This window comes from Prunus dulcis, chromosome 1, assembly GCF_902201215.1.
Source record: "Prunus dulcis chromosome 1, ALMONDv2, whole genome shotgun sequence".
NCBI lineage: Eukaryota > Viridiplantae > Streptophyta > Magnoliopsida > Rosales > Rosaceae > Prunus > Prunus dulcis.
In genome coordinates this window covers 43,359,698-43,375,021 of record NC_047650.1, presented here as the reverse complement: position 1 = coordinate 43,375,021, position 15,324 = coordinate 43,359,698, and the positions used below count along the sequence as shown (strand labels likewise).

The following is a 15,324-nucleotide window of genomic DNA, read 5'->3' as shown; positions in this document are numbered from 1 at the left end:
AAAAATAAAATAAAAAATAAAATCAATTGGCACATGCTAGTATTTATTCAATAAATAAACTATCCCATCCCCACTTACCCTCCCTCAAATTTACAACCGCACCCACTCACCCACTCACCCACTCACCCACCTCAACAACTTCCACCTCTAAGCCTTTCCCTGCATCACCAACCTCAAGCTCAGCACCACTAGGCTCGAAACCCATCAAAATGAGCAAATTCTCTTCCACCACACCCACAGTCCCTCTTTCACCCCATCAAAAGGGAGGGTTGGTTTTTGAGGAGAGGGAGACGTGCGGTTAGGCTGAGAAGTAGTGAGGGTAGTAGTTTGGTAAAAGTCTTATTTGCTCCTAAAAAAAACTATCACGTGCATCACATGTGATCAATTTTGACGGAAAAACTAACAGAATTGACAAAAAGGACGAGTGGTGCAATACAATATCTAATTAAAGGACGACCATAACAATTTTTAGGGTTGAGGGACAAAAAATAAAGTAGGGTCTTATTTGAGATATCATTGCTACAATTTTGCCGTGTATATATTTTAAGGGTTGGATTGGTTTTTTGATTTAAGTTGGATTTCTAATTCCTAGCCTGCCAATCGAACCAATCTTGTTGGCTCCTCAATTTTTATTTATTTAATCCAATGTAATATGTCAATGTTGTCGAAATTATTGGATTAGTCAATTTTGACGAATTGTTTAACATCGTGCACATCCTCTATGAATGACTTTTCCAAAACACAACATTCATATTTGCAAATATAAATGTATATTTGTATGTTCTTCAATTTTGGGGAAAGAAAAAAAAGAAATTTTTAATTTTGTTGTTGTTGTATGTAGTTGTTAAGATTAAATCTATCAATCAATCAAATAATAATAAAAAGGAGCATTTCTATCTATTTGTCATGGCAAAAGGTAAGGAGAGGCAATGATTGTATTATTCACATTAATAGTGTATGTCCTAACAATTTTTTTGTTGGTTTTCCACCAATTGTCATGGCAATCCAAAGAGATAAATTTGTATAGAGTTTTGGTGTTGAAAGTGAAGAATATGACTAAGTATTTATAAATAAACAAAATCTGAAAATTTTGATATTTTTTTCATTTTTTCTTCAATTTTTTTGTTATTTAAATTGGTTGTTGACGTCATAATAATATCAATATTAGGTCAACTTGCCAAGATAATAACCTAGGCAAATCTTACCTTTAGACTTGCCCAGGTTGGTGGAGCCCAACTCTTGCCCCGACAAAACTTGGGCGTTGGAAACTAAATTGGGAGCCAGGGGACCTCTTGCCTGGACTGAGGCTCCCGGTGGAACTGCTCTAAGAAGAATACAAAAGGAATAAAATGTCCCACCCAAACCAGCCTGTAGTGGACTTCTCTGTCACAACACAACGGATGGGATGGCGTTGTTTGAACGTGGATTGTCCAACCAGATTATTTTTGGGTGAAGTACCACGTTATCAACCCAACCCAACCCATATTTGGCCCATTTAAACCTTTTATTTTATTTTTTATGAGCATTTCAACTTATTTTTTCGGTCATCCACAATTAAAATTGTTGAAAAAATTGTAACTAGGATTAATAAACAAAAGAAATAATAAACTTTACTGGACCACGGCTAGTGCTGTCCCATTCCAACTTCTTGTGGGACCAACAATCTTCTAAGGGACTTCGATTATCGATTCGACCAAAAACAAAACAATCTTCAAAGGGACCCACATTTTGCCACGTTGCAATGTCTCATCTCTCTACCCGTGTGGTGTGTAACTTCAACCAGACCTCTCTCTCATTCTGCTCCCTCTGTCGACGGACTATTGCTTTGTGCTTCTTTCCTTGACTGTGTTTGAATGTAGTTTTAGCACTCTACCCTCTAAAACAGAGTATAGCAAAGCATAAAACTTACTCGGTTTCCTTCTGTTGAAGAAAACAGAATAGAATGGCGTGTGAGCTTTGTTCTGAGTTCAATATCATTGGCTCTACGTAATTCTAGGAACACCCCAGATCCTAAAATCTCTCTCTTTCACTCTAGAATCTCTTTTCTCTCTAGAATCTCCGAGTTGCTTGTCTGTCGTAACCCACATTTGAATTCCAAAAAGGGTAAACATTTGCATTTCACTTTTTTCTGGCTTTCGTTGGAATTTCCAACTTTTTCTATTTATGGACTTAACCACATTGGGCGGAGAAAGTTTCGGTACCCACACACCCAGGCTGTTGTTCCGTTTGGGCAATTTGATTCCGTTTTGCATTGGCTGATTCTGAATTCGCATTGTCCAGGTTTGGTTAATTCTTGTTCCCACTGAATAAGAAAGTATTGACATTTTGGAAAAAATTTCCTGTTTTGGTTTATTTGAATTGACTTATCTTTTTTATTTGAGATCTGGGTTCTTGAGGTTGGTGAATCTGGCATTGGGATTTTCTTAATTTGAACTGATAGTGTGGAGAAATTCCCCTCATTGGGTTGTCACTGGTGAAGTTTTCTTGAATTGGGGATCTGGGTTCTTTTGAATTTCTCCAGATAGGCTTTTGTGATCTTTCGGTTTAAGTTATACTTTTTTTGTTCTTGATAGGTTTTTGTTTAGAACCTGATCTGGGTTCTCTCTCATTTCCCTAGGTTGTAGAAATAAAATAATTTTACTGGAGCCTTCTGAAGTTGTTGATTGGAGAAGTAAGTTATTGATCAGTTGATTCTGTAAATTCTGTGTGAATGCTGATTAGATTGCATGCTTAATGCTGCAAAAATCACAGCCTGGAAAAATGGAAATTTGCAGTGGGAATTATTAGAGGAATTTTGCAGTGTCCTTGTTGGAATAGGGGACTGTGGAGTAGAATTATGGGCTGCATCTGCTCAAAGGCAACTTTATCCAATCAATACGTTTCTGAGAATCAACGTAGAGACAAGGAATTAAAGTCAAGCAAGTCATCAAAACTGTCAGAAGCTGCAGTTGGGGCTGATGCGACTGCACGGTTGATAACCAATCCTCACACAGAAGAGAATGCAGGGTCAACTCCTATTTCATCGGATGAAGGGGAGAAGAAGATGGTGGTTACTGAGAAACCCACAAAACCCTTCATGGAGGGTGGGGCGAGCGTGGGAAAGTCACCATCCGGGCTAACTAGGATAACTAGCGTATCAAATGGAGAAAGAGGAGCGCAAGTTGTTGCTGGATGGCCTTCTTGGCTGACTGCAGTGGCAGGTGAAGCAATCAGTGGGTGGGTGCCTCTCAAGGCAGACTCATTTGAGAAATTGGAGAAGGTTTGTTGATTTGCTTCTACATCTGATTTATGTGGTAGTTTATTATTATTTTTCATCTTTATTCCCTTGTTTAGTGATATTGGTATTACGAAACCCACATTTAAATTCTTCAGGTGTGAATATTACATGTTTTGTGTATATCTCAGATATCTTTCATTTACTTTTTACAGTAAACTTTGGGGGTTAATTTTGGAGTTGTTATTTTAAGTCTGTACCTAGAACAAATGTGCTGATTTTCTTTAACACATTGTGCACTTAGTTTCTCTTCTTTTAACTAATAATGTGCATTTAGGTTTTTGTATTATAAACATGTTTTAAAAAACACTGAAATTGTTAGATTGATTTGCTTAAATAAGATGCATGCCTGTCGTTGTTTATAAAAGATCAATTCATTTGTAACGTAGATTTTTATTTTTAAGATGTATATGCATGCACATTCTGAGAGTAAAGTAAACAAACATACTGCCATTTTGAAAGGAGGTAAGATACACTCAATCTTTAAAAACACTAACCAAAATTAGGTACTTCTAATTGAGGTAGTCAGCTGCTACTACTAATGGATTCTGTCTATGCTCGCTTTTGTATATACCTTGATGTAAGTTGATGGAACCAGGAGGTCAGAAACTTTTTTCTGATTTTTCCATATATTCCTTTGCCAATGCTTTATTAACAGATTAAATTTATTCAGAACAGTCAAGTGCGTAGATAAGTTCATACTTAGACACCACACACTCTTTGTTGGAGAATATTGAAGTATGGATAAGTCACTTGATGATTATGAGTAAAAAAATTGCAAATCAATCAGCAAAGAGTGTGTTCTTGATGGTTGGAGCAACTGAGCTATATGGAATTTTATGTAGCTCTCTATCAGGCTTCTTCCACCACATAGAGATGGAAAGATTGTAAAATGAAGAAATTAAAAAATGAGTTTAATCAGAAAAGCGTTCATACTGGGTTTGATTATTTCGGTCGTTTTAAATTGGAAATTTATCAGCTGCTTAATATGAGTTTTTATCTTTTAACCCCCAGGGCCTAGACTTGATTCTCCTAGCAAATGTTTGACAATTGTATTTTATTTTCTTGAGCTAGTGTCCGCATTATGGACGTTTGTATTTTAGTTCTTTTATTTATTAATAAATTTGACTCTTCTGTGTACTGCAGATTGGACAAGGAACTTACAGCAGTGTGTACAGAGCCCGTGATCTGGATTCAAACAAAATAGTTGCACTGAAGAAGGTGCGATTTGCCAATATGGATCCGGAAAGTGTGCGTTTTATGGCGAGAGAAATTCTTATTTTGCGTAAGCTTGATCACCCCAATATCATGAAGCTTGAAGGTCTGATTACATCAAGGGTTTCGGGCAGCTTATACCTTGTATTTGAATACATGGAGCATGATCTTGCTGGGATTGCAGCACGGCCCGGGGTCAAGTTCACTGAAGCACAGGTAGTTGCTTTGCTGCTTTTGATCTCATGTATTGTGATTATGAAAACTCAGACTAAGAATAAAAGATGTCTTGGATTTGAGCATCAAATTAGGGAAAAGTCTCTTAAACTGACAAATTTACTATGACTTTTACATAAGTGCAGTTGAGTTTCTCCACAGACAACTGTATGTAGGTTATTTACGGTTTTAGTTACTCCAAATATATCAAGAATTGAGGTGAGAGGACTTTAGAATATTAATAAATTGGGATAATTTAATTCACTACCTGTACTACTTTTATAGCAGGCTATAAACAACTTATAATTGAGAAAAGGGAAACGTAGTAAAAAGAAAAAAAAAACTTGACAAATGGCATCAGCATTATGACATTGGGGTTTGCTGACTCTGCTCTTCATGAAACTTGTGATATATTTGATGTTGCAACCAATATTGTACATAATCATCAGGTTGTTCCTTGTATATTCTAGCATCTAAGAAGTGCAAAAAATTTCCTCTTATGGATCCAAGATAACACCTACCCAGTACCTAGAGTTGCCTCTATCAGAATCAGAAACTAGTGATGTATCATAATAGCAGTAGCAGTGGAGTTCAGGATGTTATCTGCTGCATAAAATTGTGTTATAGTGCTTAGGCATGCACCTGAAGACAAAAATCCTCAAGAAGCTGATGCTCTTAGATTCAAAAAAACTATTTCAGTGACTAATAGAATTCAGTGTCATTTCATGAATCACCAAGTAAGAAGTGGCTGGGTTTAGATCCCAGAAAGTAATATGGTAATTGTGATAAATCAGGAACAGAAGATTTGAGGGTTTCTGTTATTTCTGAGTTCCCTCCCTCCATTTTGGGAAGAGCATGCACCTCTTTGTGTGCTCACCCAAAGTTAGCAACCAAAGAGGGTCATTCTCTTCCCAAAATGCAGCAATATTGTTTCTTTTGAGGACAACCCTGAATGGTGCGTTATTGCCAAAACGATCCATTTGTATCTAATTGCAGCTGTGTTCATTTTGATTATCTTATGTTTGTTATGGTAGCAGAATGCTTGACTAATCTTTTATTGTGGTTGATATATGGTGTTTGTGCACCGTGTTGCAGATTAAATGTTACATGCAACAGCTTCTTCGTGGGCTTGAGCATTGTCACAGTCATGGTATTTTGCACCGTGACATTAAGGGATCAAATCTTTTGATCGACTATTATGGCAACCTAAAGATTGCTGACTTTGGGCTAGCAACCTTTTACCGACCCCGTCAAAAGCAGCCCCTGACAAGTCGGGTAGTAACCTTGTGGTACCGACCACCTGAACTTCTGCTTGGCTCTACAGATTATGGGGTTGCTGTGGATTTGTGGAGTGCTGGTTGTATTCTTGCAGAATTGTTTGCTGGGAAGCCTATCATGCCAGGAAGAACAGAGGTATTTTCCCCAGCTTTTTTATGATATACACATGTAAAAGATATGTTTACATATACATATGTATTTATATTTTTATATCGACTTGCTTTACATTTATTAGATGTGGCAAATATCGAGAAATTCATAATCTTCTTAATCATGGCATCTGAGATTTAAGTCCAGTCGTCGAGAGCATGAGCTTGATTTTTGCTGGTAGGATCAAATTACTTAACCAGATTCCAATGAATGTCAGAGGATGGATGAAAGTCCGTTGTAACTTTCTAAGAATATTCTAATCGGATAAATCATTAATGGTGATTTTGTGTGGTTAATCCCTTGTGCTCTAACATGGAATCTACCAGCTGTACTGATGGACCTATTCAGACGTCTTATTTGATCTTATCATTTATTGCTTATAGGTGGAGCAACTACATAAGATATTCAAACTTTGTGGGTCACCTTCTGAAGAATACTGGAAGAGATCAAAATTGCCGCATGCAACTATTTTTAAACCAACGCATCCATACAAGCGTTGTGTTGCTGAGACATTCAAGGACTTCCCTCCGTCAGCATTGGCCTTGCTAGAGGTTCTTCTAGCAGTAGAACCTGAAAGTCGTGGAACAGCTTCTTCTGCACTTCACAGTGAGGTAATCACGGGTTTTCTTTGCTATTTGAAACCACGTTGACTATGTCTATTGAATTCTGATCTTCTCAAATTGAAACAATTTGGGGTTAAGAAAATGAAAAAACAATATTCTGTTTCTGAAATTTGGTTTTCTTTGCTGTAATTTGAAGTGCATTCTAATATATCACAATCTGCAACTGCTAAAATGAATAGTACTTTTGAAATTAAATTTGGAACTGAAATATCAATCCTAATGGTTAGTCAAACTGAAAGCTGTTGTCCTAGATTTTCCCATTATAATTAGTCGTGCTTATTCTGAATTTGCTAGAAAATTTTACCCCTTGGGCTTTCTTCTAGCAGTACAGTTTATGCAATTTTCAACTAGATGATTGCTTATAGTCATCCTACATTTGTACTCTCTTTTGAGTTGGGATCTATAAGTTACCTTCCCATAATTAATTCAACTATTAGGTCAGGAAGTTAGATCTTACTTATGAGGATATAATTTTTTTTCTTTTCTTTCTGCCAGTTCTTCACATCATTGCCTCTTCCCTCTGATCCCTCATCTTTGCCTAAGTACCCACCCAGCAAGGAGTTTGATGCCAAGCTCCGAGACGAGGAAGCTAGAAGGTGAGCAATTTTCGAATTATATTAACTACTTTTCAGGTCCTTTCTTATGAAAGATCTGATTATGACATCTTTTTGTCTGTGGTGTGTCTTCTTTTTTGGTAAATAGCTAATTGCATCTTTATTAGTTTTGGTTCATGACATATTTTTTGGGCATCAGTACCAAACTGATTCGTTATCTAAAGCTCTGATGGCTTGCTGCGTTAAGCTCACTTCAGAGGAGTGAGAAAGATTTCTGTTTTTGTCTCACATGGGGAAGGCAGCTGTTTTATTGCAAAACAAAAAAAGAAAAACTGGTTTTGCTATAAAAGAAAAATAAAATAAAACAACTCTTCCTTGTTTGAATGTGTGGTGCAAGACTGTCTGACAAGATAAATTTTTTTCCTGTATGTGTGTATTTTGAGTTATTAATCTTGTTCACACTCACTTGAATGTTGCTTTGTTTATCTGAAAACCAGGCGAAGAGCACCTGGTAGTAAAGGAGGGAGTTCCAAAGAATTAAAGGCTGTGCCAGCACCAGATGCCAATGCAATACAGGTATCCTTGCCTTCAAATTCTGTAATTAAATTCATCATGTCTTTAAATACAAAACCCAAATCATTGTGAAGAATTACTGATTTAGGTTCTATGCTTTCTTTGTTATCTTTCCTAATCTGGAAGCGACAAGGGCAGCCTAACCCCAAAAGCATAAGTGAAAAGTACAACCCTGACGAGGATAGTGGCTCTGGCTTTCCTATTGAGCCTCCCAAAGGAGCAACATCAAATGGCTATTCCCATTCTGGCCAGTCAATGCACCCAAGTGCATTTGGATCTTCACGGAATATGTCACAATCTGGCCAGTCTAGGAATGGTGCGGAGAAGTCTTATATGTATCGTGGGGCAGCCCAGTCGTCCAGGTTTTCCAATTCAGCTTCAGTTCGAAGTGATTCACGATATGATGGTGTTGTAGAAGCTAGTGCAAATCCACACTGGCCAGAGGAGCGTATTAATGCCAGATATAGTCATTTAGACAATGGGGATTCCTCTGCAAAACATGATTGGTCCCACAATTTTCTGGATAGGCCAAAGTCTTCACATAAGAAGGATGAACAGCCATCAGGGAAGGAGTCCTCAACGGTAAAGGATTTTACTATTTTCATCTATCACATGCTTTATTTTGAAATTTGACTCCACTGATATCTGGAGCAAATGCTGGCCCCACCCATTAATTTGGTTTTTCACATGATGCCCTGGTCAAGTGGCTGTATGTGGGATCGTTGAATTTGTTTTCATGCAAACCATTCAAGTTATGAAATTTTTGTTTTTTATTTTTAGAAATAGGAACTCTCGTACTCTTGCTTCTGAAGCCAAAGTTTACACCATCGATGTTTCCCCATGTTTGCTTGTTTGAGATCTTTGGTTAAATGAAATGTCTTGAATTGGCTTTTTTGCAGTTTACTGAGTGGTTTACCGCCCTTATAGAATTTAATCTTCAACATGAATGTGACTAAATAATTTTGCGTTTGGCATCAGGGTTATGCTACCAAGAAGAACCGGATCCACTACTCTGGACCGTTGATGCCCCCTGGAGGAAACCTTGAGGAGATGCTCAAAGAGCATGAGAGACAAATACAACATGCTGTCCGCAAAGCTCGTCTGGACAAGAACAAACCCAAGAAAGCCAACAGTGAAAATGGACAAACCGAATCCCTGCTTCACCATATAAGAAATGGCAGGTGATGACAGAAGGGAAAGTCACACTGGCTTAATTTTGAAAGCAAGAGCTCCTTCGGAACAGCATCACTCTGATATTAAAGAAATATTCCTCTTGGGAACTCGACAAATCTCACCACGGAAAAGATAAATGGGATTTATGGAGCTTCTTTGGTTTATATCACATCAGATATATATTCACTTTTTGAAGGTATGCTATCATCACTTGCTAGAGAGATTCAGAAAGATTGTTAATCTTGAATTTGAAGTAAATTAAATCCCCAGGCATCGACTTGTGATCTGCTTTGGGATGGTTTTTGTAATTGACATACCAGAAAATTGTTTCATTGCCAGATGGTGAGAGGACTCTTTGGTGTCCAGATGCTGGAGACAAGCTGTGCACAGCCGAAACCTGATCTGCTCAATCAGCTATATTTCATTCTTTGTAAAGGCTAAGTTATATCACTAAGTCAAAGGTTTTGTGATCACAGGCCACTATTTATTCAAATCAATGTACAAGACAGTTCTTACTACTCCAAACCCATCAGCACAATTCTCTTTCCTTTTCCTTTTTCTCCCTTTTTTAGGTTTCTTTTGGAATGAATTACACAAGTGCGTATATTTAAGCAAGCATAAATGACTCGAACTCTTCTTGCAGATCCTACAATGACTTTAATTTTTTTATTATTAAGGAAGTTGGTACCTACCATATTTTATCCATAATCCACGTTTCGTGCCTTGCCTTAGAATTTCTTTTGTTGGTTAAAGTATTCCCTTTTTGTTTTTGTTCTTTTACCACTTGCTTGGTACAGCCTTATTCACATATGTAATCAATTAAATGATTGAATTGTAATATTTTGAAGAATTGAAGTACCAATGGGTCTATAACTCGGTGATAAGAATATTTGCATGCAAATCAGTGTTCTTGGGTTCAAACTCCAATGGGACCTGCCCCCTCCCCCTTCCAAACTTTGACCCCCCAAAGAAAGGGTACTGGAAGATGAAACCTATAATAACTTCATCATCAATAATATTCAAAATAAAAAATAAAAAATAATAAAAATTAATGGTTGAAATTTGAGAGGGAGTTTAATATCTAAGATAACAACACCTGTTAATGCAACATATATAGCTTCTCCAAACTGATATAAAAAATGGCACCTGCAACCAATGGAATTGGCAGATCTACCACCAACCAACCTTAACTTGTTTTGCTTCACCAAGAATCATAATAGCTCTTATGTCTTCATCATGCATCCGAAGTTCCCTCTCCCTTCATGCTTAAGCATCCGTCACCAAAACTACAACACAACACAACTCCTTCTCATCGACTCAGTCCCTTTCTTCCTCCAACTTATAAATGCCACAATATATAATAAAAACCTTACACGTATATATATATATATATATATATATTTCCCAGAGCTCCAACTTCTTCTTAACATATTTCCCTCCATACTCATTAAAAACACAACAAAAACAAAAAGCCAATACATTTCAGCATGAGAACCAAAGCCCATATTCCAACTTTCAACTATAAGCTTCTCCTCCTCGGAGTATTCCTTGCTTTTGTTGTCCTCTTTGTGTTCAGGTCAAGCTTTGATTCATCATCATCATCATCTTCTTCTTCTTCTTCTTCTTCCAATGAAAAATCCACCATTTTGCCAAAAGTACCCTTGGATGAGAAAGAAGCCGAGGATGATGAAAGATCAACAAAATGTGACACCCCATTGACTTGCAACAAAATCCCACCTTCCCTAGCCAAAGCTCTAATCCACTACACAACCTCAACCATCACCCCACAGCAAACCCTCAAAGAAATCTCAGTCACATCAAAGGTCTTAGACAAGAAATCACCCTGCAACTTCCTTGTCTTCGGCCTAGGCCACGACAGCCTCATGTGGAGCTCCCTCAACCACGGGGGGCGCACCATTTTCGTCGAAGAGGACGAGTCGTGGATCGAGCAAATCCAACGCCGTTTCCCCATGTTGGAGTCATACCATGTCACATATGACAGCAAGGTGAACCAGGCTGACAATCTCATGGATGTTGGAAAGGGCCCCGAGTGCACAGCAGTTGGTGATCCTAGGTATAGCATGTGCCAGCTGGCACTCAAGGGCTTGCCTAGTGAGGTTTACGATATCAAATGGGATTTGATTATGGTGGATGCGCCCACAGGGTATCACGATGAAGCACCGGGACGAATGAGTGCCATATACACAGCTGGGATGATGGCTAGGAACAAAGAGGAGGGAGAGACTCATGTGTTTGTGCATGATGTGAATAGGGTTGTTGAAGATAACTTCTCCAAGGCTTTCCTTTGTGAAGGTTACATGAAAAAGCAACAAGGGAGGTTGAGGCACTTCAATATTCCTAGTCACAGGGATGGTTCCCACAGGCCCTTTTGCCCTGAGTAGTCAATTCATGTGTTTTGCAAATTAATTCATCTGTCATATTTGATTCATCGTCTCTATACTATACTTCACAATTTAATTTCATCCATTTACCCTCCATTTAGATGGAGAAAAATAACTCAGGATTTAGATAATCCTCCGTTTGGATGAATGAACTGAAAGTTGCAGAGAATTATTAAATTACGGAAAGTAGATATCCATCCTTTAAATTTTTGTCAATTAATAATTTCAATGTTTGAATTATGTATGTCAAATTTTGTAAATGACAGAATTTACTATGAAAACAAATTCCTGCTCTATAGAAATTGCGAAATTCCTTTGAACATGCACCACATGTAATTGAAATTGAAATTGAAATTCCTGTGCATTTTACAGCAATGGGTGTCTGGGTGTCTTAGTATACCTTTCCTCTCTTCAAGAATGTAGTTGCATGATATTAAATATGAATAGGGTTCCATATCGTTTCGTTTATATAAAAAATATATAATAAAAAATATTTTGTATAATCTGTTTTTATTTTCTTTTATGCTTGAGTTGGATTTCTTTTTAGATATTAAAGGTTACTCAAAAGGTCAAAAAGATTCGTAAATATGCAGCTAACAATTGATAATTCGTACAGACCAAGGCCAATTTAGAAATTATAAAAAGAAAATTGAATCATATAATTATAAATAAATAAAAAGAAAAAACCTCAATAAAGAAGAACTGGAAAGCCTTTTCTTATTTTATTTTTTTCATTTTGGGTCCGTTTGCGAACTGGAAAGTCTTGGACTGCCATCAGAAATCTGCCCTCTGGTCTTTGTCATCACAGGTTCAGGAAATGGTACATTCTATATGGCTTTCTCACTTGTTTTACCAATTTGATTACATATTTATTTTGAAAATGTTTTTCAAGTCCTTATGCAGAGCACATAGATTCCACAACACCATTTGACAAAGTGAGTTCCCTCAGAGCTCTTTTTGTGCATGTTTGTTACATGATTTTACTCAAAAACATCCGAATTGATTTCAGGTTGACTATTATACACATCCAGGAAACTACAGCCCAGTTTTCCATGAAAAAATTGCCCCTTATGCATCTGTAATTGGTATGTTTTACACTATGCTATCAAACCTATTTAGATTTTCCCATGAAAACTAGAACCCTATTTAAGCTTCTGTTTTGTCCCCCTCTGACAGTGAATTGCATGTATTGGGAGAAACAGTTTCCTAGATTATTATTGAGTACCAAGCAGCTTCAAGATTTAACGAGGAAAGGATGTGTTGGAATCTCTGATTTCACTTGTGATATTGGGGGATCAATAAAATTTGCAACAAAATTTGCAAAGGACAAGGCAACAATTCCATGAATATGAATATGAATATGAATTTGAATAATTCGAATTTAGGAAAAAGTGGTGGAGAATGAAAGAGTTGGAGAAGATCCAGAAGCCTTGATATTTTCAAACGTGATCCTGATTTCCTTGAGAATGAGAAGCCGCTATGAAGAATTGAAGAAAACCCTACTTGGTGAGGAGTCTGAAGAGGAAGAAGGTTCTGATGATGCAGTTTCAGATGCCCTTCCCTGGCAGCATGGGCTAGGCAATATACAGTTGACTGAAGAGGACACCACTTATCTTCTCGTATTTTTATCAAGTTCCTTTTCGTGGAATTGTCGGAGTATCTTGGCATCCGTTTGCTAAACCAGCAGCTCAAAGATCCTGCATTGCAGGACTCTCATGATTCTATTTTCCCAAAGGATAATCCCAAGAACACCAGCTTTGCCATTAACTTTTTCACATCCATTGGTCTTAGCAGCATCACTTAGAAGCTGCGTGACTACTTGAAGCAGATGCCACGACTATGCAACAACAAAAACCGGTGTCAGACTCAGAATCAGATGATGAAGAATACGAGAGTCGTTCTGGTCCATAAGAGTCGGACACTTCTGAGTCTGATGAAGGTGAAAGCGATAGGGACGAAAGACGCAAGAAGCGCAGGAGGAAAAAAAAGCTACAGGGACGAAGGAGACAGGAAGCGTAGGACGAGAGTGATGGCAGAATCTTCGCGCAGTCCTGTACAGTGTTGATATATTCTTTCTTTCTGTGAGCAACAATGCTTACTTTGCTTTTAGTTTCTGTGCTCAAGAGAGCCTGTTCTGATGGTATATAGTCTTAGTTCAGGGGCTCATCACTTCTGATAGTATGCCATAAGTTGAGTCCTGCTGGATTTTAGACTAGTTCTTTGGTTGCATTTCAGCGTATGTCCGCGGGGCTATACTATTCTTTGGTTGAAGATGGGGATGTAGATAGGAAATTGGATTCTAAGCCTAGTTTCAAAAGGAGCTCGTCAGGCAATAACAAGGATGAGTCTCAGGTTTTATGGATGAAACTAAAATACGAGTTGATTGATTTGTCACCAGATGCAAGACCCTTGTACCTTGTTAGTTTATATCAACAAGAGGAATGGGGCTCAGCGTGGGAATTCACTGAGGCAACGATTGAATATTCTTCTCAATCCTGTTCAGGTTTGATTTCTCTACCATCTTCTTTACTTGGACAAATATATTTGCCTTCATTTGTTTAGCCAAGTGAGCTCTTTTAAATAAGGTATAAGGTTTAAGGTTTAAATGTCTGTGGTGGAAAAAATATTTCCCTTCTTTTCATTTCAAATGACCCAAGTATGGTTATTACTGAAGCTTAAGGTTTAAATCTCCGTGGGGTTGAAAAATTAAGATTTGCTAGTTTAGCCCCTTAGTGAAACAGGAAGTCCTAACACTACTTTCTAATTGATTTCTATGGAGTTTGGTGAACCTATTCTCTATTTATATTTGTGATATATCATATATTGTTGCATCTTTTTGTGTTTTTGCCTGGACTTAAAACTTAATGGTCTGTGTTGGAGTTTCTTCTGCGGTTATTCGAAAATAGTCTATCTGCAAAGAAGACTGCAGATTCAGGAATTATATAAAGCTTATGAAAATGTCAAAAATTTGTTCATCTTTTTCTCTGTCTATCATCTGTTTTTGCACTAAAATCTGCTCTGTAGATTCTGATAATCTCTAGGACACTTGCCCTACATCCCCATCAGCAAAACAAACCATTTGTAAGCAAAGGCATAGTGCTTATTATATTCCCTTTCTTCTTTTATGGAGGCGTCTGTCATTTAATGATCAAGCATGTTCTTGAAAACAGTTTTCACATAATGGAAATCAACATCAAAACCATAACTCTGCCCTCCATACTGCACATAAAGGTACTCTTTTGGAGATGAGGATGGGGGCGAAATCTGTAAGATTTCAAGTATGTCCGATGTGGGGGGGCAAAGGCATGTCTTTTTTCTTCAGAGAATACTAAACAACAACTATAAGAAGCCAAATAATATCCGGGTCGATAGATGCGTCACGGAGACCTTGAAAGCTTCAAATATATTTTTACATTGCACCAACAATAAAAATATAGATTTCTCTATAGGCCAATCTTTTGAAATGACCTTTGTGAAAATCCCACATTGAAAAAACACACTCTTATAAAGGTGCTTATAAAGAAAGCACTATGATGGATTAGTAAGTCTAGTTAACATTGGAGAGTTGGGCCAATGGCTTAGGCTATAGACTAGGATTTGGATTAGGCTTTCATTAATAATAATTATATTAATCAAAGACTTGGGCCTTGGGGCTCTTGGGCTATGAAGAAGTAAAGAAACAAATTTTTTAAACCAAAGAAGTAGGCCAAAAAACAAAAGCAAAGAAACACATTTTAAATTTATTAAATATAAAAAAATAAAAAAGCGTATAGCCGTGCGGCTATACTATGTATATATTAAAAAAAAAGGACGCCCCCAGCCCCTAGGTGCTACGTGTCAAAGGAGTAAAGCCTTTTTTTTTTTAAAAA

The 15,324-nt window shown here is 37.4% G+C and overlaps 2 protein-coding genes and 1 long non-coding RNA gene across 7 annotated transcripts; all 3 read left to right on the top strand.

Moving 5' to 3' along the window:
• Window positions 1-1,779: 1,779 nt before the first annotated feature.
• Window positions 1,780-9,761, top strand: LOC117630033 (probable serine/threonine-protein kinase At1g09600). 5 transcript variants are annotated; one of them, XM_034362778.1, is made up of 11 exons: window positions 1,780-2,280; window positions 2,618-2,671; window positions 2,801-3,259; window positions 4,421-4,705; window positions 5,798-6,115; window positions 6,514-6,741; window positions 7,249-7,349; window positions 7,805-7,883; window positions 8,007-8,462; window positions 8,859-9,249; window positions 9,393-9,761. In XM_034362778.1, exons 3-10 carry the CDS (start codon window positions 2,837-2,839, stop codon window positions 9,063-9,065), a joined length of 2,097 nt encoding a protein of 698 aa, XP_034218669.1. In that variant the 5' UTR covers window positions 1,780-2,280; window positions 2,618-2,671; window positions 2,801-2,836; the 3' UTR covers window positions 9,066-9,249; window positions 9,393-9,761. The 5 variants fall into 5 exon arrangements, with proteins under 5 accessions (XP_034218669.1, XP_034218646.1, XP_034218660.1 ...); XM_034362755.1 differs by having other exon boundaries at window positions 2,775-3,259; XM_034362769.1 differs by having other exon boundaries at window positions 2,618-3,259.
• Window positions 9,762-10,464: 703 nt separating this feature from the next.
• On the top strand, window positions 10,465-11,661 carry LOC117613946 (glucuronoxylan 4-O-methyltransferase 1). Its single transcript, XM_034342569.1, has one exon. It carries the CDS (start codon window positions 10,541-10,543, stop codon window positions 11,453-11,455), a length of 915 nt encoding a protein of 304 aa, XP_034198460.1. The 5' UTR covers window positions 10,465-10,540; the 3' UTR covers window positions 11,456-11,661.
• A 533-nt stretch (window positions 11,662-12,194) lies between these two features.
• Window positions 12,195-14,329, top strand: LOC117615102. The gene is made up of 3 exons (XR_004583958.1): window positions 12,195-12,275; window positions 12,465-12,540; window positions 12,632-14,329. It is a non-coding gene; the product is annotated as an uncharacterized LOC117615102 (long non-coding RNA).
• Window positions 14,330-15,324: the final 995 nt, after the last annotated feature.